At 45.2% G+C, this 27,647-nt stretch overlaps 1 protein-coding gene across 4 annotated transcripts in view; it reads left to right on the top strand.

The window, feature by feature from the left end:
• STK3 (serine/threonine kinase 3) overlaps positions 1 to 27,647 on the top strand; it is a 269,719-nt gene that overhangs the window by 26,513 nt on the left and 215,559 nt on the right. For all 4 annotated transcript variants that reach the window (XM_067537086.1, XM_067537107.1, XM_067537093.1 and 1 more), the window contains one exon: positions 10,586 to 10,700. In XM_067537086.1, coding sequence (XP_067393187.1) covers positions 10,586 to 10,700 — 115 coding nt within the window. The remainder of the gene's footprint in view (positions 1 to 10,585; positions 10,701 to 27,647) is intronic.

Genomic DNA, 27,647 nt, shown 5'->3' with positions numbered 1-27,647 from the left:
TGGAAGATTTCCCAGTACATCATGGGAGTTTGAACTCTTTTTCCAGAAGATCTTTTAAAGATTTCCCCGTATTTTCTTTAGGGAGCTGTGCAAGGAATTGTGAAATAGGTATATAGAAGGCAACATAACTGCAGCTGGGGACAGAGCAGAATAGGCAGGGTGGGTTGTTTAAATCACCAATTTTAATCATGATTTAAATCAGCAAACAGGAAACCTAAGAATTAATTAAATTATTAATTATTTTGTTGTTATTATTATTATAAATAAAATACTTGATTTTAATCTTGTTTTGCATTTGTACTTTTTACTATTTTCCTAAAGATATGTTGATTCTCTTTGGTTGCAGACCATTAAAACATGTTGATTTACAACTAACTATAATCTTTACGCTAAATTTGGTGCTTCTTTCTGCTAATCAGGAGGATCCATTTTATCTATATACATTTATTTAAGCAATTATATGGCTTAAAATACATTTATTCAGATTTTTAATACTTACTTTTTTATTTTAGAAAATGGTGAATGATATATTTATGTACTAGATGATTAATTTTTTACTTGTGATTTGTGCCAAGCCCTATGTGGATGGAAACTGTAGTTCAATTAAAAAGGTGCAAACTAGCATTTTCAGAAAATTAGTTAAAACTTCCTTAAATGTGCTGGATACATAGGATAAAAAAAGTGTATCAAAACATGTTCTTCTTTGAGTGCTTGCTCATGTTGATTATAAGTAGGTGTGCGCACGCACCATGTGCACAGTTGTCAGAAGGTTTTCCTATAGAGATATCCATTGGTTTGGCTTAGGTGCCCACTAGAGTCGTGAAATTATGGGCCCTGCCGACCCTCAGCCTCTTCAGTTCTTCTTACCGCCCGTGACGGTTGTGGGAGCTGCTATTCTCTCTTGCTTTGGCCAGGGTTTCCCTAGTGGTCTTGAACATTGAAAACCTCCTCATGGAGGCAGTTCTTTTCCCCCAAACACCAGGCCATTTGGACCCTAGCACCTTGGTGCGGAGTGCGCCACGTTTAATTAGGGAGTTGGCAGTGCTGAGGAAGAATGTGGGACGCAGAGATCCTCAGTGCCGCACCTCAATGGCTCCAATGTCAACCCAGCACCGCTCCCATTCACTGGTGCTGCACAAGAGGCATAAGAAAACCTATAAAGGGCTCTTGCATATGGGGAGATCAATGGTGAGAGACAGTGGCGGTACATGGCTTGGGCCGAGGCACCTGGCATCCCCCCGCCACTGGAGGCGGCACCGTTGACTCTGGGCCCCCAGAGGGGTCCATTGAGTCTGGTGCCCATGGACTCCCCTGCAAGGGATCTCCCTTCCACTCTGGACACATTTGAGGTGGCCAGAGACCTGATAGTCATGACAGCACAGCAGTCTCCCACCAAGCCAGAGAGAGCGCTGGTGATAAGACCTCTGGCAGTGCAGCAAAGCATGGTGCTGTCTAAAGGCAAACTGGCCAGGATAAGGCACTGGTCACCTTCCCCACGGTACCGCTCTCTGGCACCGTCTCGCTTGGCACTACTGTGGTTCTCACATTCAGAGTCACAGTCATTGGACTCTAAGGTGGAGTCATACATTTGTTGTATCTGGCATCGGTCGAAGTGGAGCCAGTACAGTCAAGAGGCGGGAGATGCCCTTCTCATGGGCCCTTGGCCAGTGCAGTGGCAGCATACACCGGGAGCACATCACTTGGCCCAGAGGTCCTGCCCTAGAGGCCCCCAGTCCCTCGCCTTGGAAAGACGTGCTCCTCTCCCACCCAGAGACCGCTTGTCACCACACAGCACTGAAGCCGGCACCGAGATTGGCACTGAGGCAGATACAGAGGGGCACATGGGGATCAGCACCAGAGACAACCCTTGCACTGAACATGACATCCCCGCACAGGGAGACTCCTGCAATTCTGAAGGCCAGGAGGCCTTGACACTGCCTAAAGCATCTTCGTCTTCATCTCCAGCAAGGCAATGGCAGGAACCTCATCTGCTCCGCCCCCTATAGATAACAGGGCCCACCAGGAGTTGCTACAGAGGGTGGCCCAGAACTCAGGGCTCCACAAGGAAGAGATGATTGAGTTGGTGGACCCTGTGATGTTCATTTTAATGCTGGAAGGCTCCGCAAGAGTGGTGTTGCCCCTCATAAGAACCATGCAGGTCACTACCAAGACTCTGTGGCAGACGCTGACCTCTATTGCCCCCTACAGCTAAGGGGATAGAAAGGAAATATTTTGCACCCTCAAAGGGTCATGAGTACCTCTTTACTTACCTGAAGCAGGGTCACTGATTATAGCAGCCGTGAATGAGAAAGAAAGGCAGAGACAGCAGGGCCCTTCTCCTAAGCCCAAAGATGCAAAGAATCTAGGTCTCTGGCAGGAAGATCTATTCCACTGGGGGACTCAAGCTTCGGCTCACAAATCAACAAGTGATCTTGAGCAACTGTAACTTCAATTCATGGGACACCATGTCAAAGTTTCAGGAGCTACTCCTGGCTGACTTCAGGGCGGAGTTTGCAGTGGTCATGGAGGAGAGTATGGCAGTAGCAAGGACTTCACTGCAGGTTGCCCTGGGTGTGGCGGACTCGGCCACGAGAACAATGTCTTCGGCGATTGCCATGAAACTAAGTTCATAGCTACAGGTGTCAGGCCTCCCTCCAGAGGTCCGACAGAATATACAGGACTTCCCTTCAAAGGCTCAGGGTTATTTTCAGAGCAAACGAACGCCAGGCTCCACAGCCTTAAAGACTCTAGGGCAACATTGAAATCTCTGGGCCCGCATACGCCAGTGTTGTGCAAAATTAAGCACTCGGGACTTTTTCAAGGGGAAAAGGCAGTATGCCACATTTATTGACAAAAACTAAAGTAATAACTAACTTAAACCTGTACACACACATACACGCGCCCAAACGCACCAGAAAGCGTTCTATAGTTATATATAGCTACCAGTCCTGATTGTGGCTTGAGATCGTAGCTTGGGTCCGTTGCTGGAGTTTGTGGCTCGTGGCAGCTACCTGGCCAGGGAAGCTGGGCACGAGGAGAGCAGGGTCTTTGTCGGGCGCGCACCGACGCTCTTCTTTAGATGATGTGTAGAACGCTATTTTTCCCCAAATCCTTGAAATCTCACCCAGTCTTTTATAGGTTTTTCAGTTTTGCTGTATCATGTCGCTTCTCTGTAACTGTTGATTGCTGGTACAATAGCAGATGTGACTTTCAGCTTGTTCTTTGATGTCTTTGATTAAGTTTGTTCTTTGTTTTCTGGGGTGGATTCTTCTTTGCTTTTTAGGGATGTGTTCACACTCTTCAGCCTAGGGTGGACTTCACACTTCATCAGGACAAGCTGGCAGTTTGGGTCTGACTCACACGCACATACACCCTCCATTCACACCTTGTTCAGATAATTATCTTATTCATCTAAAGGTTTAGAAAGGGTTTGACACCAGATGGAGTACATAGGGTCAAAATGGGGTTTTACATTCACAATATGGAGTATGACTGAGAGAAGTTCAAATGTTACAGACAAAATTGTGAGGTGGTGATTATACATAACCATATAGAGGTTGACACAAATAAGGGTATGAATGGGCTGACACAAATAAGGTATGAATTAAAAGCTATGAATTAATCTACACTATGAATTAATCTACAGGGTTACAATTATAATTTTATTCCTACATTCCCCCCTCACCTTCCGCTGCATCCCTCTTAAGGGGACCCCTCTTATGAGCAACTTCTTATACAGGAAGTACAAGCACTCCTGAATGCAGGAGCAGTGGAGGAGGTTACTCAGGGGGGAAAGGGGGTCTACTATTATTTCTTAATTCTGAAAAACAAAGAGGTCTCAAACCCATTCTCGACCTGCGAAATCTCAACAGATTCATGAAAAAGTTGAAATTTCACATGATATGCTTGTCCGCCATCATTCCTTCCTTGGATCCAGGGGACTGGTATGCCGCCCTCAACTTCAAGAATGCTTATTTTCATATATCAACAATCCTGTCCCACAGAAGATTCCTCAGATTCGTGATAAACCACATTCATTATCAATTTACAGTCCTCCTCTTTGGGCTGTCAGCGGCCTTCCGAGTATTCACCAAATGCAGGGCAGTTGTCATCACTGCCTTCCTGAGGAGACATCAGGTTCAGGTGTTTCTGTACCTAGATGACTGGGTGGTCAAGGGCCACTCCAGGCACAGGTAGAAGTTCATGTGTGTCTGATATAGTTGACATTCAGCAGACTGGGCCTACTGCTGAATGTCCCCAGGTCAACACTATCCCCCACCCAGAGGATAGAATTTATTGGAGCTGCCTTGGACTCCACTCAAGCCGGGGCTCCCCTGCCAGAATCTCGCTTCCTCACTATTTGTTCCATCATAAAATATCTCAGGTGCTTCCCTACCACGATGACACGGAACTGCTTGAAGCTGCTCTGCCACATGGCTACACGCACATACATGGTCCAACTTGCGAGGTTTCAACTCAGACTTCTCCAGGCTTGGCTGGCATTGTCATTCTGCCTGAACAGAGACAATTTGGACATGGCAGTTTTGCTTGCCCTTCGGGTTCTCAAGTCCTGTGGTGGCTTAATGCGCAATCAATAGGCGCGGGAGTACCCTTTTCAGGTCCCAACCCTTGATGACTCTGGTCAAGGACGCATCAATGTTGGGGTGGGGAGCTCATTTAGGGACCCTCAGGACTCAAGGCCTCTGGTCCCAAGCAGAGCTCGCACTTCACATTGATGTCAGGGAGCTGAAAACAGTTCACTTAGCCTGCCAAACCTTCCAGTCCCATCTGGAAGACAGATAAGCAGCTCCTATTTTAGTGAATGAGTGCTTTTAGCCAGCCACTTGTGGGATTCTTCAACAGAAAAACCCCCAGCTGATATCCCCAGTCCCAGATGCAACCCTAGAAACTGCCATCTTACAGAGTTCAGTGCTTGTCATTAAACTCTGCAAGTTCATAGGTTAGTCAATTTATCAATGAAATTGATATACAACAGCTCTGTCACTCTAAAGGAAGTCTCTATACACACTCAAACCACATGCACTGCTTTAGATAAAATAAACAAATAAATTTATTAAGCATAGGAAGATTTTAAGTGATTATGAGTCAGATTGATCGGGAAGAAATAAAAAGGTAAATTGCATTCTAAACTAAACTTAACACTTCAGTAGCCATACAGTCTTTGATAGTTAATCTTACCACGCAGGCTGGCTGAGCTGACTCCTTCAGCCAGGTCCCCCCGTGGGCAGGCTGTCAGTTGCTTGATGTTCCTTCGTAGATGGATTACAAGAGAAAGCTCCAGAGACAAAAATGCTTCTGCCTTTAACATGTTTCCTTGTCACCCCTTGGGGTCAGGTGATCATCCATGTCTGGCGATGGGTATGGTTTCCTCCACTTGAGTCAAATGAGCATCGCCTTATCAGGTGCTCAGGCCCTTTCTATTGTTCCTGTATGCATATCTCAGCAAGGCATGAGCTCTCACTGTGCTTTGCATTTTCCTGGATCAATTCAAGCCATGTGAGACACACATTTGGAAATATTACACAGCAGAGTTTCATAACCGTGCATGTGACATTGTAAGAAGCATACTATCATAACAATAATGTTCTGCATGTCACGAGCATTCCAAAAACACCTTATATGACATACTTTGCATTAAAAAATACACAGTTACACTATAAGGGTGAACAATGGGGTACAGCGCGTCACAGCATCTTACCTCCTGGGATCCCAAAACAAGCTAGCAGACCATCTCAGTGGGTCCTTCCACAATCATGAATGGTCTATCTGTCTGGACATCATAAACAGCATTTTCCAAAGGTGGGGAGTTCCCCAGATAGATCTGTTCATGACAAAACTCCACAGAAAGTGTCAGCAGTTTTGCTCATTCTTGAACCCCAGCCCGGGCTTGGTTGCAGATGCATTCCTCCTGCCATGGACAGGCCACCTGCTTCATGCGTTCCCCCCCTTTTCTGCTCATTCACAAAGTCCTGCTCAAGGTCAAGAGGGAAAGAGCATCCATCAAACTGATAGCCCAGCTTGGCCCCGCAACACTGGTACACAGTGCCACTAGAACTGTCAGCGGCTGCTCCAATTGCCCTTCCAGTGTTGCTGGACCTAATCACCCAGGACCACGGCTGCCTCCAGCATCCCAACTTCAAGTCTCTCCATCTTACATCATGGAAGTTTCATAGCTAAACCCCATAGAGTTGACATGCTCAGAACCTGTTAGAGAGGTCCTCCTCAGCAGCAGGAGACCATCCACCAGGGCCACATACTTAGCCAAGCAGAAGAAATTCTCAAAGTGAACAATGCAGAAGGGCACCCCACCCATGCAAGCATCAATACTCTCCATCTTGGACTACCTGCTGCACTTGAAACAGCTAGGTTTGGTGGTATCATCCCTAAAAGTGCACTTAACGGCGATATTAGTGTTCCATCCCAGGGTGGATGACCGATCAGTCTTTGCCAACCCACTGGTGACCTGTTTTCTCAAGGGTCTGGATACGCCCAGGTTTATTGCCCCTATACTGACCTGGGACCTTAACTAGTGCTCTCCAGGCTGATGAGGGCCTCGCTTTGAGCCCTTAGCAACATGCTTGCTTCTCTACCTCTCGTAGAAGATGGCGTTTCTGGTTTTGATAACCTCAGCCAGGAGGGTCTCTGAACTCAAGACCCTGACATCCAGTCCCCCATATATAGTATTCCATAAGCACAAGTTCCAGCTATGTCCCCACCTGGCCTTCCTCCCTAAGGTTTTATTAGAGTGGGCCAGGACTGGATGTAACCTCTCAGGAGGAGTGGGGGATGTGACAGATATTGCAAAAAGATGCAGTATCCTTGGGGTCCACTGTTTTTAAGTTAATGTTTCATTCAGGACATCTTTCTCCTAGTATTCTTCCCTGAACTACACACCAAAACGATGCCCCCATTCCCTAGATGTCAGGTGGGCATTGGCATTCTACATTGAGAAGACAAGACCATTTCATAAATTGAACCAAATTTTTGTTGCAGAAGCGGGCAGAATGAAGGGTCTCTCGGTGTCTTCCCAGAGGATTTCATCTTGGATTACATCCTGCATTAGCATTTGCTATGACCTGGCAAAGGTGCCAGCTCCAACACTGACAGTGCATTCCACAAGGGCGCAGGCCTCCTCCTCTGCTGCGTTCCTGGTGCATGTCCCTACATAGGATATCTGCAGGGCTGTGACGTGGTCATCAATCCACATGTTCATCTTGTATTATACCATCACCCAGAAGGCCAGGGACGATGCAGCATTCTGCAGAGCAGTGCTTCAATCTGATTCTGTGAGCTCTGATCCCTCCTCCTATGGTCAGCTTGGGAGTCACCTATTTGGAATCGACATGAGCAAGTACTCGAAGAAGAAAAAATGGTTACCTATCTTCTTGTAACTGTTGTTCTTTGAGATGTGTTGCTCATGTCCATTCCGAGACACACCCGCCTTTCCCTCTGTTGGAGCCAGTCGGCAAGAAGGAACCGAAGAAGTGGCGGATCGGCAGGGCCCTATATATGGCGCCATAGTGCCATGACTGCAGGGGGGTACTGCTAGGGGAAAACCTTCTGATGACTGTGCACGCAGCTCTTACACACCTACTTGGAATGGACATGAGCAACATATCTCGGAGAACAACAGTTAGGAGGAGGTAGATAACCATTTTTTTTACATTTAAAACTAACTGATTTCTTAAACAAAGGAAGTCTGAAGTTAGTGAATTGAACTGATTATTTCTGATTACCAAGTCCTTCGAGATTTTAGAAGTAGTAAATCTCCTCCTCTCATAACTAGTTTTTAGTCTTAGATTGGAAGAGGAAAACAAGCTTTCCTGCTTTTTCAGTTCCTGATTGGTGTCACAGTTACAGACAACTGTATCTGTATTCCCCACTGCTGGTCCATCAAGAACACCCACTCTAGTCTTTTGGATCCTCAGTTATCACCTCTCCTGAACAGAAATACGTATCTCTCTCCTCCCTGATCAGTGGTTTTTCTAGGCTGCAGAGTTGCCTGCCTATACTGTGATATTCCCAGCACGCTAGACTGCCTAGACAGGCCAGCATCTCTGTATTGCTTTCTTTTTGAAGGCTATGCCCAGTATATTGCCTGCATATAAGTTATCACACAGGTCTTTCTAAGCAAGCACATTTATTCTTAAGGTGAAAGCATTACAAAGAAAATATATTAAAACAACAAAAGAACCTACCTGCATGCTAAAAAGTTTACCAGAGGTCACTCATCAGTCTTGTGAGGCCTTAGTAGGTCAAGTCCTTCCAACCCTAGCAGAAGGATTGGGGACCCTCATTAGACACAAGGTCCCCGAACCATTTGCTTGGTCAGGAAGAAGGACCTGTGTCAGTTTAAACTCAAGCTGTTTATCCAAAAGTCCTTTCTTTGTCCGTTGTTCTCTGGAGAATCCAATTAGTATGTGTGAGTTTCCTCAGGAGATGGTACCTCTTGGGGGTGAGTGCTACAACCTGGATGATTTGCCTTAATCACCACGCACTGTTCTTAGTTCAGTGAAGAGCTATGGTAGCCCGCCTCCATGGAATAAACACAATCATACATAAACCATTAACTTAAAACAGGAACCTCAAGGATATTGCATCTTTTTGCAATATCTGTCACATCCCTCTCTCCTCCTGAGAGGTTACATCAAGTCCTGTCCCACAGTAATATGCAAACTTAATACAATAAGGTCTTTCAAGGATATTGGAGGAAATTGCGATAACTGTCTTAACTTTGAATAAACTAGTCATTGAACTGAACTATCTGAATGACAGAAATGAAGAATGCAGAAGAGACCACTGCTGTCAAAAAGTGCTTAGCCAGTGATTTCCACCAGTTCAGTCGTTTAACTTTCTTAAAAACTTTGGCAGCAAGTATGTACTGCTTAATATTAAATTTTGTAATTTAATTTAAATGATTTTAATAGATTACAGTAAATTTAGGCCTTGACATATGTTGTCACAGCTTAAAATTTTATTTTAAATAGCTTTATTTTTAAAAAGGAAAAATATTTAATTTCAGTTAACAAAATCTGATTTATTTTTATTTGTTTTTTAAAAATCATCAATTTTTATATCCCTGAGAGCAGGTATGAATGCAGGATAAAACTTTAAACTGAAACAGTGCAGCTAGTGTGGAAACACTGCACAGATGGTATTTAAAACTGTTCTGTTTCTCTAGTGTAGGCACAAGCAACCCCTGAAAAAGTGCTGCCAGGCCTGCCTATACAGTTGCTTTAAATATTTAAATTGTATGTGTAAATTGTAAATAAGTGTTACTCCTTTTATTATATCTTATTAATATTTATAATAAAAGTCTTCAGAATTTATGCTATGGAAATAGTACTAAATTTTTAACTTTAGAGAGAGAGATAATGGTAAGAGGCAAGATTCAAATGCCAATGTGTATTTTCAATAAGGCTGAAATGGATTTTATAATATACATAGGCACTGGTATGTAATACCTGCAATATCTCAAATATTCCATCACAGCTGTTGCTTTTGTGGTGGGTTTGAGTTTGCAGTAGAATATGTTGATAGAGGAAGCTATAGAAACTGTGATCTAGGCAAGGAGGAGAGTCTTAAGTTTGCTTAAATAAAACAAAACAAAAACTGTATGTGAGACTGAAACCCAGGCTGCAGTGAAAGGAGGCCCATGTCAGAAGCTGCAATAAGTGCCTTATTGGTGCCAAACTACAAAAAGTATCTAATGTCAGTCTGAAAACAGTTCTCCAATTAATATATTCGTTTTGCCTCTTCACTTTAAGAAGTTCCTGAAAACCCCTAATTCATTAAGCATACAAGTTACAGGGGCTGCTTTCTTTTCTGATTGGAGGCTCTTTTCTATATTTTATCATAGTCTCTTGTGCTTTGGTCCCTGAGCTCAGAGGAGGATTTATGTCCTTTGTTTGATATGTTGATGAATGGTGATAGAACATGCACAATTTATGGCACTATATAAATAACAGTGTTCTGTTAAAACGTAATATGAAAAATGCACTTAGAGTTCCTTAAATATTTCTATAGCAAAACATTAGACTGAACAATATTCAGGTAGCTGTTCAGGTTTGTTTTTTAAATGGATTCCTGCAGTTGTATTGAAAAAAATGGGAAGCTTAGAACAATTTCCATGCTGTCCACTCAATACTGTAAAAGAGAAAAAGGAGAAGGATCCTGAAGATCCTGAAAAGGAGAATAGGCTTTTCCCAAGGAAAAGGGGTGGAGAAGGTGCTTGTCCTTCATCAGAAAGAAACTGGTGATTTGGGAGATCTTTTTATTTATTTTTATGGGTGTGGGAATATTAGAGGTCATTCAACAGGTGCCTCTGTCATTTTGGTTAAATAGCCAAACTTCTGGATGTAAAAAAAAAGCCTTTTCAAAGCCTTGATTAAGGTAATCCTCTCATCCCCTCATGAACTAAAATTTCACTCAACTGCACAACATAATTTTTGGCTGTCCTAGTGACTCCCAAATTCTCACTTTATTAGAACTGACTATGGAGATCTTTTCACAATGTTGATGATCATTAATATATGACTCTCAATTGTTTTGTGTTTATATTTAGTCCCTATGTTGTCAAGTACTATGGCAGCTACTTTAAGAACACAGATTTATGGATTGTTATGGAGTATTGTGGAGCTGGCTCTGTCTCGGACATAATTAGATTACGGAATAAAACAGTAAGTTCCCTTTTCTATGTGTATTTTTTATACTGTTGTCTTATTCTAACTTTTAGTCTGAAGTAACATAACTAATAGAAAAGATTTGTGTGGAGGCTTTGTCTTACGCTAGGGAAATTTTTGAAGAGGGCTCAATCCTACGGGCATGTCTACAGTGCAGGAAAAATAAAGTGTGTTCTTAACTTGGGTTAGCAAACCCGAGTTAGCTAACTCAGGTTAAAATAGCAGTGAAGACATGGCATATTGGCATTTTAACTCATGCTAGCAACTCGAGTTACGGAGCCTACTCAAACTGCTAATCCAAGTTAAAAGCTAAATTACTGGGTATGTCTACACTGAACCCCTCCTTCTCTGCCCCCCTCACCCCTCAAAAAAACCAAAAAAAACCCACCAACAAATCCCACGTGGTAGCGAGTTTCAGAGCCCAGGTCAACTGACTCGGCTTGCGGGGCTAAAAGTAGCAGTGCAGACGTTCCTGCTGAGGTTGGATCTTGGACTCTGAAACCCATCTCACTAACATGGTTTCCGAGCCCAAGCTCCAGCCTGAGCAGGAACGTCTACACTGCTATTTCTAGTCCTGCAGTGTGAGCCCTATGAGCCTCAGTCAGTTGACTTGCTGCCACGGTTTTTCGTTTGTTTGTTTGTTTTTCACAGTGTAGATATATCCATTGTGTCTTCACTGCTCTTTTAACCCTGAATTAACTAACTCAGGTTAGCTAAACTGGGTTGAGAACACACTTCTTTGCAGTGTAGACATACCCTTAATGTTAGGGACTCATTAAATTCCATTGAGGCTAATAGGAGTTGGAAGTTGCAATTAGAATCTATTAATCTATGAAACCGCTCAGAATGGGAGGCTTAATATAAGGTATTTATTCCAGCTACACAAATATTGTCTCTTCATTTGCAAGATAATATTCTAGATTTAAAAAAATCCAATTTATTTTCACTTGATCATTTTACACATTTTAAAAGGACAGTCACGGCATAATGTGTAACTCTAAAATTTACACATTCTTTTTCTTACTGATAGAAAGAATTAAAACTACAAGATTTTCTCCCCTTTACTCCTTCACCCCTCACTTGCTATCCTGTAGGTACCTTGTTTAGGAGGTCTGAACTATTGCTTGGGCTTTCTTTTTTCTTCCCCTCATTTTTCCCCAAAATTGATATTCTAGCATTTATTTTGACATTTCCCTGCACTATATGTAATAAAACGTACATGGGCGGAAAGGATTTATGAAGTTTTTGACCTATCAAGTACTCACTAGGTGCAAGGTAGGATTATCACACAACACCCCACCACTCTCTCAATCTTTTTTTCTTTTTCCTTTTATGGAAGCCACTAGGAGTTGTCTCTCTATTTGTCTCTTTGAAATGATAAATGTCATATTACCGAGGTGCCATGTTTAGCTTAAAACTATTTTTGTTATACAATACTGTATGCATATATGCAATACTTTATTAAAAGTGAAATTTATCCCTTTGATGTTGAGTTTTTGAGAATACTTCCAGATCTCAGCCATGGCCTATTTATGGTAGCAAAGGATTTTCCCTGAAAAGCATCTATAGTGGGTGTTTTTTCTGAGTTACTGTTAAATAAATGTTGTCTAGACCTCCTGGCCTTTACAACTTGTCCAGTTTGTAAAGTGAGAATAGGACTTGGAACTGGTGGGTCGGTGGGTGGGTGGGGGTGTGTGTGTTTAAGGGATCTATTCTATTACATCATTGTAACTTGAAAGATGAAGAATTTGCTCCCTATTACATTTCTAGTAAATGGAACAGAAGGAGTTGCTCTAATTTGCTTCAATAGCCTAATTTTAAAACATGTCCTTAAAACATAATCTTCTTCCCCTCCCCCGTTGCCTTTGCCAACAAATCATTTCAGGCTGTTTGAAACAGAGAGTTAGCCAGTTTTAATAAATCTATATGTAGTTATGATGTATTTAGTTTAATCACATTTCCACTAAAATCACTTTTAACTGTTTATGTTGTATAACCTTGAATGAAAAAGCTATTTACAATAGTAACCTAAGGCAAGTTGTGTGTCCCATTAGTGGTTGCCATAATTTATAAGAATGAAACTACCTTATTTTTCTGTGTAATGATCGAGGAACAACAAGACAACTTATACTGTTGATTCTCTGGAACAGTAACTTGATTGCTGTATGACTTTTTATTACATGATGGAAAACTGACTGCATATTACTGGAATAAAGCTGGCTAAATACTTCAATACTTTGTGGTTCACCTAAACTAAAGTTTGTTTGTGTAAACAATAAGTTGGAAATGTATTTTACTGGTTTTATGTTTTCCACAAGAACGAAACCACTCACTTAAAGAAGGGAGACAGAAGTTAATTCTTAGTTTGACGGAATGTGTATTAACTGGCCACTGCCAATCATAGTTATTTTCAGTGTTGTTGTAGATGTGTTGGTCCCAGGATATTAGAGAGACAGGGTGGATGAGGTAAATGTTTTATTGAACAAATTTTTGTTGGTGAAAGAGACTAGCTTACATACTTACACAGAGCTCTTCTTCAGGTCTGGGAAAGGCACTCATGTTGTCGCAGCTAAATACAACATGGAATGTATTGTTTAGCATAGGTAGTTAACACATACTGTAAAAGACAATCTGTGTAAGGTTGAAAGCTTGACTCTTTCACCAACAGAAGTTGGTCCAATAAAAGATATTAGCTCACCTGCCTTCTCATTCAGAGTTATGTATTTTAGAATTTTCCTAGATCATCTTCATAGACAAATACGATTGTATTTGAATACAACCTCTAGGCACCCATTCCTTGCCCTCGGTACCTGTCTGTAAACTTAAAAATGTACCATATGATATACGTACATCTCCAGCAAACCCTTTCAACACACAGCCCACCCCTTTTTCAAAAAGTGAGCAGAAAGAATTGGGCTTTGCACCATGTCAAGAAGGTTCTTCTTCGAGTGATTGCTCATGTCCATTCCACTGTAGGTGAGTGCATACCACCGTGCACGGTTCCCGGAACTTTTCTCCCCTTAGCAGATCCCATAAGGCCGGCTCTGTTGCCCCCTGGAGTCCCACGCACATGCCGCGGTATATGAGGCACTGATGGCTCTACGCCCCCTCAGTTCCTTCTTTCCGCCCATGATGGTTGCTGGAACTAGCCTTGTTCTTTGCAAGTACTATTCCCCATTGTTTGAACTTTGTTCTTTCAATACCTTAGTTAAGTAGTTGTTAAGTAGTGTTAGTTTAGATCGATTAGAAGCCCGGAGGGGCTTAGGGTGTCACCTGGCTTTAAGCTGTGTGCCTCCTGCGGGAAGGCTTTCCCGCACAGCGACTCCCGTGACCGCTGATTTAGGTGCTTGGGGGAAGAGCACAGAAAAGAAAAATGTAAAATCTGCAGGGCTTTTAAACCAAGGACCCAAAAGGACCGAGATATTTGGTTAAAAGCCATGCTGATGGAGGCAGCGCTCCGCCTGGCCTTCAAGCTGACCCGATCTACCTTGGCGCCGAGCGTGTCCTTGGTACAGAGTACACCCCCGGCACCGACAGCAACTTGTCGTCGAGAGGCATCCCTGGCGCTGAAGAAGAAGAAGAAGTGGCAGTGCACGGAGCGCGGACACTCCCCTGCGCTGCCGGTACAGGTGTGTGGAGATGCACCGGCTATGACCCATCGAGTCCTCTCCGGTGCCTGCATCTCCAAGCAGGGAGCCTCCCCTGACTCCTGGGAGTGGGGGAGTGCCCCTGCCGATGCCGTCCACACCGGAGGCTTTTCAGGCGGCAAGATCCTTGCTGGCCTTGCCTACCCACCTCCGCCCCTTCCTCCCATGGGGAGAAGGGGCTGGTTTCTTGGGGCAAACCTGCGTTGGGTCTCCCCGAAGGGCGGTGGAGACCCCCGGCAGGGGTGGAAAGGTCTCCCGCCGGACAGCCATCCGGGGTAGAGCGAGGACGCTCCCCTAACAGTCGCTCTGAGTCAACCTTGTTGAGCCGGTCCCCCCCTCGGCACCGAAGTCGGTCCCCGACACCGGAGGCAGCACAGAGAAGGCGGCACCGCTCGAGGCCCACGGCGTGGGAACAGTTCCAGTTCCCAATCCCTGGTACCGAGGAAGTCTCCTGCAACGAGGCGGCACAGAACCCGGTTGCTGTCGGGGAGCCAGGCACTGAGGAGTTCGCCCGCACTGGTGCAGCACAGAACCTGGTTGCCCTCAAGGGAACGCAGAACCCAGTCAATGTAGTCTGGTTTGGCATCGCGAAGCTCACAGCGGCACCATTCCCGTTCTCGTAAGGGCAAACGGCACCGAAAGACGTTGGTGCCGAGACAGCGTTCAATGACATCGAGCTCTTCAGAGCGCGCCTCCGCTTACTGGCACCGATCGTGGAGACGAAGGCAATCCTCATCGTCCTCCATGTCGGAAGCATCGAGAGGACGGTCCTCAGCACGGAGCAGCACCAAGGGCCGGAGGCGGTCTTGGCACCACCGCTCCAGTGGCTCGGGATCCTGAAAGGGGGGCAGCTGTCGGGATACTAGTAAGGCCAGCTGACGTCACCATGAGACACCTCAGCCAGTGCTGCAGCCAGCCCCTGGTTGGCCACAGGGTCAATGGCAACAGCAATGGCCTTATTGGGGCCCATGGGGCGTCCAGGTGGGACTGGAGCCACAGTCCATCCTATCATCGAGGGTTCAGTCTGCGCCTCCTGTACTGCACAAAGAGACCATAGAGACCATTCCTCGGATGAGGAATCGGACCCAGAGGAGGGACCCTCCACGGGTGCTCCTGGTTGTCAGGGGGGGATCAGCCACAGGTTGCACCTTGGAAGTCCTCCTCCTCCTTCCCAGACGACCTTCTCCAGGGACCACATGGCTCCACTGAGAGATTTCAGGGCATACCAGGAGCTGCTTAAGAGGGTGGCCTCTAACTTACGGCTGGAGGTCAAAGAGTTAGTGGAGGACAAGGGTGGCTCTACTTGTCCATGACAGGGTCCTTAAAATTGCCAAGGCCCTGTGGCAAACTGCCGCCTTGGTCGCCTCTACATCAAAGGGGGCCGAGAAAAGTATTATGTCCCGGCCGAAGGGTTCGAGTTTCTGTTCACCCACCCGGCTCCGGGAACCCTGGTGGTTGATGCAGCCAACCAGCGGGACAGACAAGGTCATCTGGGGTTCACTCCCAGAAACAAGGACAATAAGAAACTGGACTTGTTTGGGAGAAAGATTTATTCAATGGCAGCCCTGCAGTTCAGGATTGCCAACCACCAGGCCCTACTGGGCAGGTACAATTTTAACTTGTGGGATTCCCTCAGGCAGTGCGCTGAGGCCCTGTCCCAAGACCAGGCTGCAGACTTTGCCACTGTCCTGGATGAAGGAATTACAGTGGCTAGGTGTCCAGTGGTGCTGCAGACTGAGCGAGTAGGGCAATGGCCTCCACCATCCCCATGAGGCGGTGCTCGTGGTTGCAGTCCTCGGGCTGTCGCAGGAGGTGCAGCAGTCTTTCAGGACCTCTCCTTTGATGGGTCGGGCCTGTTTTCAGATCGGACCGATGCGAAGCTGCACGGTCTTAAAAATTCCGGGGCCACGCTTCGCTCCCTGGGCCTGTACACGCCCCAGGCTTCCAGGCGGCAGTCATGGCCACAGGCACAGCAGCAGCCAAGGCCCACGCCTAGGCCTTTCCAGCTCTATAGGGGCAGGGACAGAAATAGGGGGTTTAGAAGGCGAAATCAGCCCCCTAGCTCGTCCTCAGCATCCCAGCAGGGGCCCCCCGCCCGGGCAATCGAAAAGGGCAGTTTTGATGGTGCGCTCGAGGGTGGTACCCCTACCGCCTCCCTGGATCCGCCCCGCCCCTTCCTAGACAGATGAAGATCCTTCTACGCTGAATGGTCAAGCATCACATTGGACCGTTGGGTCCTCGGGATAGTCCTTCTGGGCTACGCCCTACAATTCACATCTACCCCCCCCCCACAACTCTCCCCCTGTTCCTCTTCAGGAATCCCTCTCACGAGCAACTCCCCTTGCAGGAAGTGGACACCCTCCTCAACCTAGGAGCGGTGGAAATGGTCCCTCAAGGCAGAAGGGGGCAAGGGTTTCATTCGAGGTACTTCCTCATTCCCAAGTTGAAGGCGGGTCTGAGACCCATATTAGACCTATTAGTCAAATGACTCAGGTTTCACATGGTCTCCCTAGCCTCCATTATCCCTTCCCTGGATCCAGGAGACTGGTATGCCGCCCTCGACCTGAAGGACACACATTTCCATGTGTCTATCCTCCCCAGCCACAGGCATTTTCTCCGTTTCATGGTGGCTGGTTCCCATTACCAATTTACAGCCCTACCCTTTGGCCTCTCGTCGGCCCCCAGGGTATTCACCAAATGCATGGCGATAGTGGTTGCCCACCTGAGACGAAGAGGTGTGCAAATCTTCCCTTACCTGGACGACTGGCTGATCAGGGGCAGGTCCAGGTCTCATGTGCAGAACAGCATTACCCTCACTTGCTCTACGTGCAGCAGGCTGGGATTGCTCATAAACGAGCAGAAGTCCACACTAACCCTGGTGCAGCGCATAGAATTCATTGAGGCCACCCTGGATGCTTCCCAGGCCAGAGCCTTCCTTCCTCAAACACGGTTCGAGGTGCTGGCTTCTCCCAGCTGCACTGGTGCCCCACGACAACAGCCAGGCACTGCCTATGGCTGTTGGGCCACATGGCGGCCTGCACATATGTAATGAGGCTAGCTCACTTGAGACTCAGGCTGCTTCAGGCGTGGTTGGCCTCGGCATATGTGCCAAGCAGACACTCCTTGGACTGGGTGGTCACAGTTCCCCCGCCAATCCTAGCCTCCCTAAACTGGTGGCGGACTCCCAGCGTGGTGATGAAGGGCGTCCCGTTCAGGGAGCTGGTCCTGTTGGTCACCCTAATCTCCGATGCCTCGGATGTGGGATGCGGAGCCCACATCAGCACCAGCCTAGGCACTCAGGGGCTCTGGGTGGGGGAGGAGAGGCACCTGCACATCAATGTGAAGGAGCTCGTGGCCATTCGCCTAGCGTGTGAGGTGTTCCTCCGATTCCTGACGGGCAGGGTGGTACAGGTGCTGACGGACAAAACCGCAGCCATGTTTTATATAAACAGGCAGGGGAGAGCGCGTTCCTCGGCCCTCTGTCAGAAAGCCACCCGCCTGTGGGACTTCACTGTGCGGCACGACTTCCACCTGACTGCCTCTCACTTCCCAGGAGTGAGGAATGATGAGGCGGATCGCCTCAGCAGGTCATTTCTACCCCATCATGACTGGTCATTGCACCCAGAGGTGGTGGCTATGTTCTTCTAGAAGTGGGGTGTTCCCCAACTGGAACTATTCGCATCGGCCTGGAACAGTTGAGGCCACATCCAGCCTTCCTGCCCAAGGTGGTTTCCCAATTTCATTGTATCAAAGATATTTTTCTCCTCGTGTTCTTTCCCAAACCACACGGTTCGGAGAAGGAGAGGAGATGGCATTCACTGGACGTGAGACGAGCCCTGGCCTACTACATCGAGAGGACAAAGCCATTCTGGAAATCGACGCAGCTCTTTGTCGCAGTGGCGGACTGGATGAAAGGATCACATGTCTCCACCCAGTGAATCTCCTCATGGATTACATCGTGCATTAAGTGCTGCTATGAGCAGGCAAGGATGCCGCTTCCCGGAACCATCACAGCGCACTCAACCAGAGCTCAGGCCTCGTCTACAGCCTTCCTGGAGAGAGTGCCCCTGCAGGACATCTGCAAAGCTGCCACCTGGTTGTCGGTGCATACCTTCGCAGCCCACTACACCATCGTCCAGCAGGCAAGAGATGACGCTGGATTTGGCAGAGCCGTACTGAGGGCAGCTCACCGGTAACTCTGGCCCACCACTAAAGGTATGGCTTGTTAATCATCCATAGTGGAATGGACACGAGCAAGCACTCAAAGAAGAAAACAAGGTTACTTACCAGTAACTGACGTTCTTTGAGATGTGTTGCTCATGTCTATTCCACAACCCAACCCCCGTCCCCGCTGCTGGAGTTGGCAGAAAGAAGGGACTGAGGGGGCGTAGGGCCGGCAGTGCCTCATATACCGCGACATGCGCGCGGGACTCCAGGGGTCAACAAAGCTGTTTCTATGGGATCTGCTAAGGGGAAAAAAGTTCCGGGAACCATGCACAGTGGTGTGCACTCACCTATCGTGGAATGGACATGAGCAAAACATCTTGAGGAACATCAGTTACTGGTAAGTAACCTTGTTTTACAAATATTGGCTGAGCCCTGTGTCACGCTGGCTGGATTGGGAGGGACGGGGGGCATTTATTATATTGTGTGACATCAGTATGTCAAAATCATAATAATTCATGTAAGATATGCCATGTCAGGTACTGTTAGAAAGGGTATAATATGCTAGGTAAGATGATAGTACTTATGTTCATGTGTTATATGTGTAATGGAAGTTATGAATATATTTGATATATCTGTATTTCAAATTGTGCTGTCTGAGACACACCCGAGACAGAGTGGCGATAGAACAATAGCCTGCTTAATGGCCCATTGAGACATTCACAGATACAAGGGACCCAGAGGGAAAAGCCAGAAGTATACCTGATGAGTCACCAGGACTTGCTCATGTGACTCTGAATTCCATTTTGGTTCCTGTAAAATTTCACAAATAGCATGGCAGGGGCTAGAGGATATATAAGGCAGAAGCCTTGGAAGCCATTTTGTCTTCAATCCTGTTCAGCTTCAGCCACCTACTTACCTCTGGATCAAGTCATCTGCCACTGAAGCTGTGAAACAAAGGACTGAGGCCCATCCAGGTACTGGATGTATACTGGAGGGACTATAAAGCCTGCAAACTCCACAGTTCTAGAAACCTGATGTATATGGACTTTCAAATCATTTGTATGTATATGATGGCTTTAATCCTTTAACGTTTCTCTTATAGTTTGTTTCTTTCTCTTTATAATACATCTTTAGTTTTAGTTACTAAAGGATTGGCTGGAAGCGTGGTATTTTGGGTAAGATCTAAACTTATATTGATCTGGTACTGTGGCTGACCCTTTGGGGTCAGGAGGAACCTTTTTAGTAAAGAATATAGAGTTTAAATAGCTGGTCTCTTTACTGGGCCTGGTGGCTGATTGGGAGCCGGAGACTGAAATGCAGTAAAGGGGGCTGCATGCATTTGTATTTTGGGCTTCTTGCTAACCAGTGTGGGAAATCAGAAGCATTGTTTATGGCTGGTTGGGAAGTCTGACTTCAGTGTCACCCACCAGTGCTGGGAGAATCTGCTCTCCTTTTGCAGCCTGCCCTGACCTTGGCATTTTCAGGTGGTTACCCTGGGCATGGAAGGGTTACACCTTGTTTGACCAGAAGTGTGGGAAACAAATTCCAAAACTGAGTGCCCTTCAGACCCTTGTTAGCCAAGCCCTGTTCATATCAAGGGAGTCCCAGCTCAAAAGAGAGGCAGCGTCTCAGGTAGTGAAGTCCCAAAACATTTAGTACTTTATAGGGTAAACCAACCTCTTGAAATCCCTCCCAGAAATTTATTGGGAGCCAGCATAGATCCAGGAGCAGTAGTGTATTGTGCTCTCAATATGCAACTTCACTTAAGTGAGCTGTGATATTCGCCATTAGCTTCACATTCTGAATGGGCCCAAAGTGTGGGCCTGTGTATTATTCTGAGGTGACAAAGGTATGGCTAACTTTATTGAGGCTCACATTTGGGGGAAAAGGGCACTCTTCTCCATAGGTGCTGATGAAGGGAAAAAGTGCACATGATCACAGCCATCATTTGGAAATCCAGGATGTAATAAAGCATTCAAATTGCACACCTCTGTTCCTTGCCCTGCATTGCCGGTGCCATTGTAAGTTTTGACGGTTTTCACCAGCCCTATAACATTATCACTCTCCTGTCTGGATTAATTTGTAACTGTCTAGTTCTCATCCAAACCCATAATTAATTTAGCCACTGAGTAATTTACTCCATTGCTCTACTAGATCAGGCACTATGGAGATGGGAGTTGTCATGCTGAATACACTGCAGACTATGTCCCCTCACTAACCCTACCAGCCTCCTCAAGCAGAAATAACAGTCTAAACCCTTGTAGTATCCTTTAGAAAAGAATCCTTTGGGCAGATGAATCCGCAGCCAAAGGTTTGTTTTTTTAGAAAGAGAAGAGTGACTCCTTCTACCAACTGGGAGTGTGGTAGAAGTGCAAAAAACAATGCAGGAGCAGGTGGGAGTGGGTATTGTGGGGTGGGATGGGACAGGAGTGTGATTGAAAAAATAGTCCTTTACAGGTCTCTACTCAGAACCGCTGGGCTTTTAACATTGGTTGTCTTCCCTCCCCCATAGTTAATAGAAAAAGATCATTTGAATAATTCAAAAATGTGCATGGATTAAGCAAACACTATAAGTCGTGGTTTGGGGAAATAGTCATATTTTGGTCCTAATAAAGATTCTGATAACCCTTAATTCATTTAGAAATGTTATTCAGTGTAATTCATTTAGCAATGTTATCCTGATTTATTAAAAGAAATTGAAGCTTACTGTGAACAAATTTCTATAATTTTGTGTGCAAAACATCATTAGCATTTTAAACTTGAACATTTTAAATTACGTAGCTCTCAATAAATATAAATGTTTCTGATAGAGCAGTTTTAACTTTTTAAATATAAAATTGCAGTATTGAGGGAGGCAGAATTATCACATTCTCTCCATATAATGTCAGCTCTATGGAGCTAAGATGTACAAACTTTGAATATAGATAGAGAGTAACTGTAGCTATCTCTATAACATTTTAAAGTTCCCAAATAGGTTCATTGCACACATCATCTGAATTTTATTACCAGAAGTTCTTTTGAAGGGTATATTTGCTGATGGAATTTATTGTTCCAGTTTGACCATTGTGTATAAAATAATTGTCTTATTTTTTGTTTTAATATTTTATGCCATTAATGTGACCTAGATTTTGCGTTTACCTTCACCTGAAATAAATCTAGGAATCATTTCAGATGCTTCCTGTTATTGGAGCAGAGTGTTCTGAAAGTGCCTAATGATGGAAAACCAACTTTGACCTAAGGAAGTGACCTATTTAAATGTCTTTGAACCAGAAATTAGTTGGACATGGTATATTAAAAATTAGGTTAAGTGTTTTCAAATGGTTCCTTAACAAGACCCAGTTGGTGCTACCCTGCTGTACAACGGCCCTTTTGACAATTTATTAATATATTACAAATAAAAAACTATTTTAAAAGAACATTATTAAGATTGCACATTCAAGCACTCAATAGTTAGGCCATGTCAACACTACCACTTTTGTTTGTATAACTTATGTCACTCAGAGGTGTGGAAAAAAACACCCACCTGAGTGACATAAGTTATACTGACAGAAGTGCTGGTGTGGACAGCACTATGTCGGTGGGAGAGCTTCTCCTACTGACATAGCTACCACTGCTTGTGGAGGTGGTTTTATTATGCTGACTGGAGAGTTCTCTCCTGTCGGCATAGAGTGGTTACATGAGTGATCTTACACTGGCACAGCTGTATTGGTGCAGATGTGCCGCTGTAAGCTCTCTAGTGTAGTTACGGTCTTAGGAAATGCCAGAATTAAAGTTTCCTATGCATCTCTGTTCCTATGCATAATGATAGTCTTTAATTACATGATCACATACTTTTTTTTCCATGGGATACCTGCCTGTTCAATGCACAGGAGAGACCTGCTGTGGGTTGTGTAGTAAAGGAGGCTGTTATCTGTAGGACTCTGCTCATTTGTTGCAGAAGTTGGAAGGCAAGGGATTGTTGAAAGAGAAATGATAGTTGAGGCAGCTGAATGCTGTCCTGGAGAACTGGCTTCTGTGCTTACCTATTCCATAGAGTTCCTGTGTGATGCAGGTCAAGTAACTTAAACCAAACTTTTCACAGATGGTCACTAGCTATGAGTTTCTCATTTTCTGGGTGCCTGACTTGAGACGGTGAGGTCTGATTTATGGAAGTGTTTGAGGACTCATAGCTGCTATGGAATTTAGTGAGGGCTGTGCTTTGAACTGTAATGTACATATGATGCTAACTACTCTGAAAAGTCACGTTGTAGGTGTCTCTAACTGGGCATCCAAAATTAGTGGATACTTTTGGTTTTAATCTCTCTGCTTTGATTGCCATTTGTAAAATGGGGATAATAATACAACCCCCTCATCTCACGGGGTGTTATTAAAATAAGTTCATTAATATTTGCAATATTCAGATATTCAGGTACTATAGTGATGATTGCCATAGAAAAGCCCATGAGGAAATGAATAATTCTGTCTTCAGAGAAGGATTTGAATGGTATGCAGTAAATAAAGCCTAGGCCCACACATTGAACAATGAAGAGAAAACAAAATATTGAACAGTTGCTCATTAAGTGAGCACCATCCATTCTGAATGAGGCAGAAATCCTGTGAGGAAAAAATCATATGATTTATGAAGTTAAAGACACAGTATACATATACTCAAGGGAGCTGAATTCTTAATTCTGAACTTTAATTCTGGCATTTCCTAACTTTTGAAAGCTTGTCTTTGCAACCTTAAAACGTTTTTAATATACTTTGTTTTTTGTGTTTAAAATTTCCTAGGTTTTAAAAATAGCAAACTGAAAATAGAAAAATTCCATCATGCTGCATCAGATTAATACCCATGTGGGTCATCCGCTTGGTTGGAACCTTTAGATTCACCACACAGATCTCTGCCCCTTGAGCTAATAGAGTAACAGACAGCAATAGTAGGTTTGTCATCATCTATGTGAGCCAACGCTAGAGGATGATGAGACACACTTTGCTAGTGGATTTGATAGGTATTTGCTAATGAGAGAGGAATGGTGAGATTTAGGAATCTTGGTTTCCATTCCAGGCTGTGGATGGGAATTTGCCCTAGTGGTCACAGGGTCTTCTGCTTGTGCCATCCAGGACCGAGTCCTTCCGCCCCTTTCCCTCCAATCTGTCCCTGTCCCTATCCCAGTCCCATTCTTCTGGCTATCTAGTTCTAGTTTCCACTCTTCAGGCTTCTCACTCCAATCCTACTCTCCTTACCCAGCCAGTCCTTATCTCTCCCTCCTGATCGTTTGTCCAAGTCCCAGTTTCCTCCTTGGATCCCCAGTCTCCTTTTTCCCCGTCACAGTTTCTCTTCTCCCCTTCTCTTCTACTCGTACACTCATCTAACTCCTTGTCCTTATCTACTCCTTTCCTTCCCCCTGGTTCAGCTTCTGTCTCCTCTGTATTTGAATCAGACAGCTTCCTCCTCCACATTCTTGGTGGCCAGAAGACAGGTCACTGAGAGCACAGACGAGACAGGCTACCTGCTCTCAATTTCCATGCTCATCTGCACTCTTGCCGAGAGCAAGTGGGTGTAGCAATTACAGGGAAAGTCAGGCTTCCCTCTATAGCCCTGGTCTGGAACACATTCAGTCACTCTGTGGGGCTGGCTCATGTGCAATTCAGTCAGACATAGGAGCTGTGAGGGTATAGAGCATCTTTGGAGACTTGAGCTGCTATAAATCAAAGTGCTATCTACAGAGTATGAGAAAACTGCAGTTTTTTCCCCCCCAAAGGCTTACCACTTGGCCAAATTTGAGTGGATTTTTACTCAAGGCAACCCTTGTGCCAAATTTAAAGTTCCTGCTCCAAAGCATGGGAGGGGGAGCAGTTCTAAAGCTTCTCAAAGAAATGGTAACCAGAATTTTTAACATGAGCAAAACAATGTATTTTTCTGTAGCCTTGCTCTCGGAAAGGGAGGAACTGTTTTGACTGAGAGATTTCCTCCTCCCTCCCCCCTAAATTCAGCCTGAAGCAGATGCCTAGTACATAAAATTTCAGGCCAAATGGTTAAAGTTTGGCAAAGTTATAAGCCAGCAAAAACAGGATCTTATAAAGGGAAGTGTTGGGCTTCCTTAATAATAGGCACTGCCTATAATAGGACTTGCCTATAATACTGGTTTATTAGAAGAGAATCTTTGTAAATGAAACTTTTGAGATGGGGTCAGTTGTTGATTATTACTGTGGTGGAGAAAGGAGAAAACCTGTAGAAGAGGGTGATGCGGAAAACTCTCATGGAGTTTTTCAAGCTGTCTCATGCAGGGTTGGAGTGGAGTGGGGTGAGATTAGATTTTCTGCCCTCGCCAGAAGAAAAGGTTTTTCTCTTTTTCCCCAACCCTCATACATCCAAGATCCGCATGGATTGGAGGGCTCTATAAGACATGAGGCTATCCTTTTGGGGTGCATTTTTATGTGTGAAATAAATGTAGTTGCTATCACATGAGCAATTTATACAAATCAGTATTAAGTTAATTTGTCTATTTGCAAATAGTTCCATACAACCATATAGTTTGCTTTTTAAAAATCTTTTTTGTATTTAGAATTAAAAAAATTAAAAAAATTAAAAAAAAGAATTAGAATTTAGAAAAAGATCATGGTGCTGGCAAATAAACTTCTTTTATCTGCCGGCTGAGCATCCTAGACATACTTCCCTATCAGCTTGCCTCACCCCTGGTCTGGATGGGATTTCCACTGGGGCCTTGCTGTCATTACAAAATTTTATTGTTAAAATGTTACTATGAAGAGTGGAGTTAACTCTCCTGATGCTGACCACAACTTTGTGTTCACAAAGACACATGTGCACCGTCTCACCTAATCATGTTTAAGACTCAGACCTCCCCTATGGCTTAATCATGACATACTGACACAGTGCTTGTCCTTTTCTACATTAATTGCAAAGTTGTGGTCAGCCCCAGCCAACTAATTAATACTTCACAGTTGTGATCTACCATGCTTAAACTTGGTAGTGAAGACAAGTCCTAGGAATAGCACAGGGAGTCTAGCTCCATGTTCCATTCAGTTCTCGACCTCTCCATGCAGAGTGCATGTATGCCAAATGTTATCTTGAATTTGTGATGTGAGAGCTGGAAATGACCCCCACCAAACTCATTTCATATAAGGGCCACCAGCTATATATTAGATGGAGACAGCTTTCACTGAGCTGGGCTAGATTCTAACTGTTGAACTACAGGTGGAAGGCTCTGTAGTTCATTAGTACTGTCCTAAGACAGTGGCTCTCAACCTTTCCAGACTACTGTACACCTTTCAGGAGTCTGATTTGCCTTGTGATTTTCACCTCACTTAAAAACTATTTGCTTACAAAATTAGATATAAAAATACAAAATGTCACAGCACATTATTAGTGAAAAATTGCTTACTTTCTCATTTTTACCATATAATTATAAAATAATTGAAATATAAATACTGTAGTTACATTTCAGTGTATAGTATATAGAACAGGGGTACACATACCCCGGTTGAGAGCCATTGCCCTAAGGTATCCTGTCCCCTAAAATTGCTAACTTAAGGGGGGTCCGATTATGTATGTTATGTTATGGTTGAAAAGTCTAGTACTCAAATGTAATGAAATGCCTGAATTAAATGCTCATGCAGCCTGTATATACATAAGAGAGCAGACCTATCTTTAGTTATGTGCTTTTTGCTATTTATTTTCCACATGACCTTGCATCATTCACTGCTCAAAGTGGATGGTGCTCTGTGAACGTGGTAGCTGTATAATGTCTTTCTATCTTCATCACTCAATTCATGATCCCCTGCCTAATTTACAACTTCTTCTTCGAGTGCATGCTCATTCCCAATTTAAGATGAGTGTGCTTGCCACATGCACCGGTGCCAGAAAACTTTTTCCCTTAGTGGTACCCATACACGTCGGCTCTAGCACCCTCTGCAGCGGCGCGCATATGTGCCTGCATATAGGTGCTGCTGGTTCCCCCCCCAGTTCCTTCTTGCTGCCATTGACGGTGCTTGAATGCTTTTGCCTTTGCAAGTGTTTTCTCAACATCCCTAGTGGTCTATTCATCGTTTTAGTGTATATAGTTACTTGTTTCAGTTACAGTTAGTCCTAGTTTGTTAGTAGTTAGAATCCCGGGGTTGGGGCATGCCCTGTTCCCCGGGGTTTAAACCGTGCGCTTTGTGTAAGAAGCCTATGCCAAGGAGCGACCTTCATCAAAGTTGTCTAAAGTGTCTGGGGGAAGCCCACGTCAATGACAGAAGGTTTTCGCCCACACACCAAGAAAGACCAGGATATCCATCTCCGGGCCATCCTGATGGATGACTGGCCTCAGAGCCTGGCAGATCGGACTTGGCACCGAGCACGATGGCCTCGGCATGCAGTGCCCCTCCGGCACCCGCTTCAGCTGCCCGGCACCGATCTCCCTCCTGGGTTCTGAAGAAGAGGTCCAAGAAGATCCGCTTGGAATGAGGAGCTCTCCTGTGGAGAAGGCTAAGGGGGACCTGGTGAGACCTACATTGGGCTGCCAACCCTCCCCGTCTCAGAAGGGCCCTCCACTGACTCCGAGTGGTAGAAGCCCTCATCGTTTAGTGGTGATGTCGACTCCAGAGGCCTTCCAAGCTATGAAGGACCTCCTGGTGCTGCCGGTACTGCAGACGCTGAGGGACAGCAGCGTGCTGCACCGAGATCTGGCACCAGTGTCTCGGGGCAGCTTATCAAGGGACAGATGTGCTCGACAGTCCCCATCACCAAGGCACTGTTCACCGATGCGCAGGTGGTCCCTGGAGTCGAGGCCATGCTCTTTGGGTCAGGACACCGCTAGATCGGACTCCCGCCACCGTTTTTCGGAGGACTGACACTGAGCCGAGCACCTCTATGGAGCAGAGAAACGCAGATCACCAGACTCACGGCACGTTTCCTTGGAACCGTGACCCCATTCACTTAGCCCATACAGGAAGCCCAAGGACAAGTCCCGGTCCCGGCATATCCAGCGTTCGGGCTTCTCATGCCGCTCACTGGTGCAGTGCCTCAATAACATGTCTCGCACGGCACCACAAGGTATTTGGAGATGGCACCAACATGGCTGTTGGATATCAGTACCTCATCCTTGGACAACGATGAGGTTGCCTAGACCAGGCAATTCCTGGTTCCGGT

Source organism: Emydura macquarii, unplaced genomic scaffold (assembly GCF_026122565.2).
Source record: "Emydura macquarii macquarii isolate MOO-44397 ecotype Brisbane River unplaced genomic scaffold, CSIRO-AGI_Emac_v2 contig_383, whole genome shotgun sequence".
In the NCBI taxonomy this organism is placed as follows: Eukaryota; Metazoa; Chordata; order Testudines; family Chelidae; genus Emydura; species Emydura macquarii.
The sequence above is the reverse complement of the archived record's forward strand: the minus strand, read 5'-3'. Positions and strand labels throughout refer to the sequence as shown.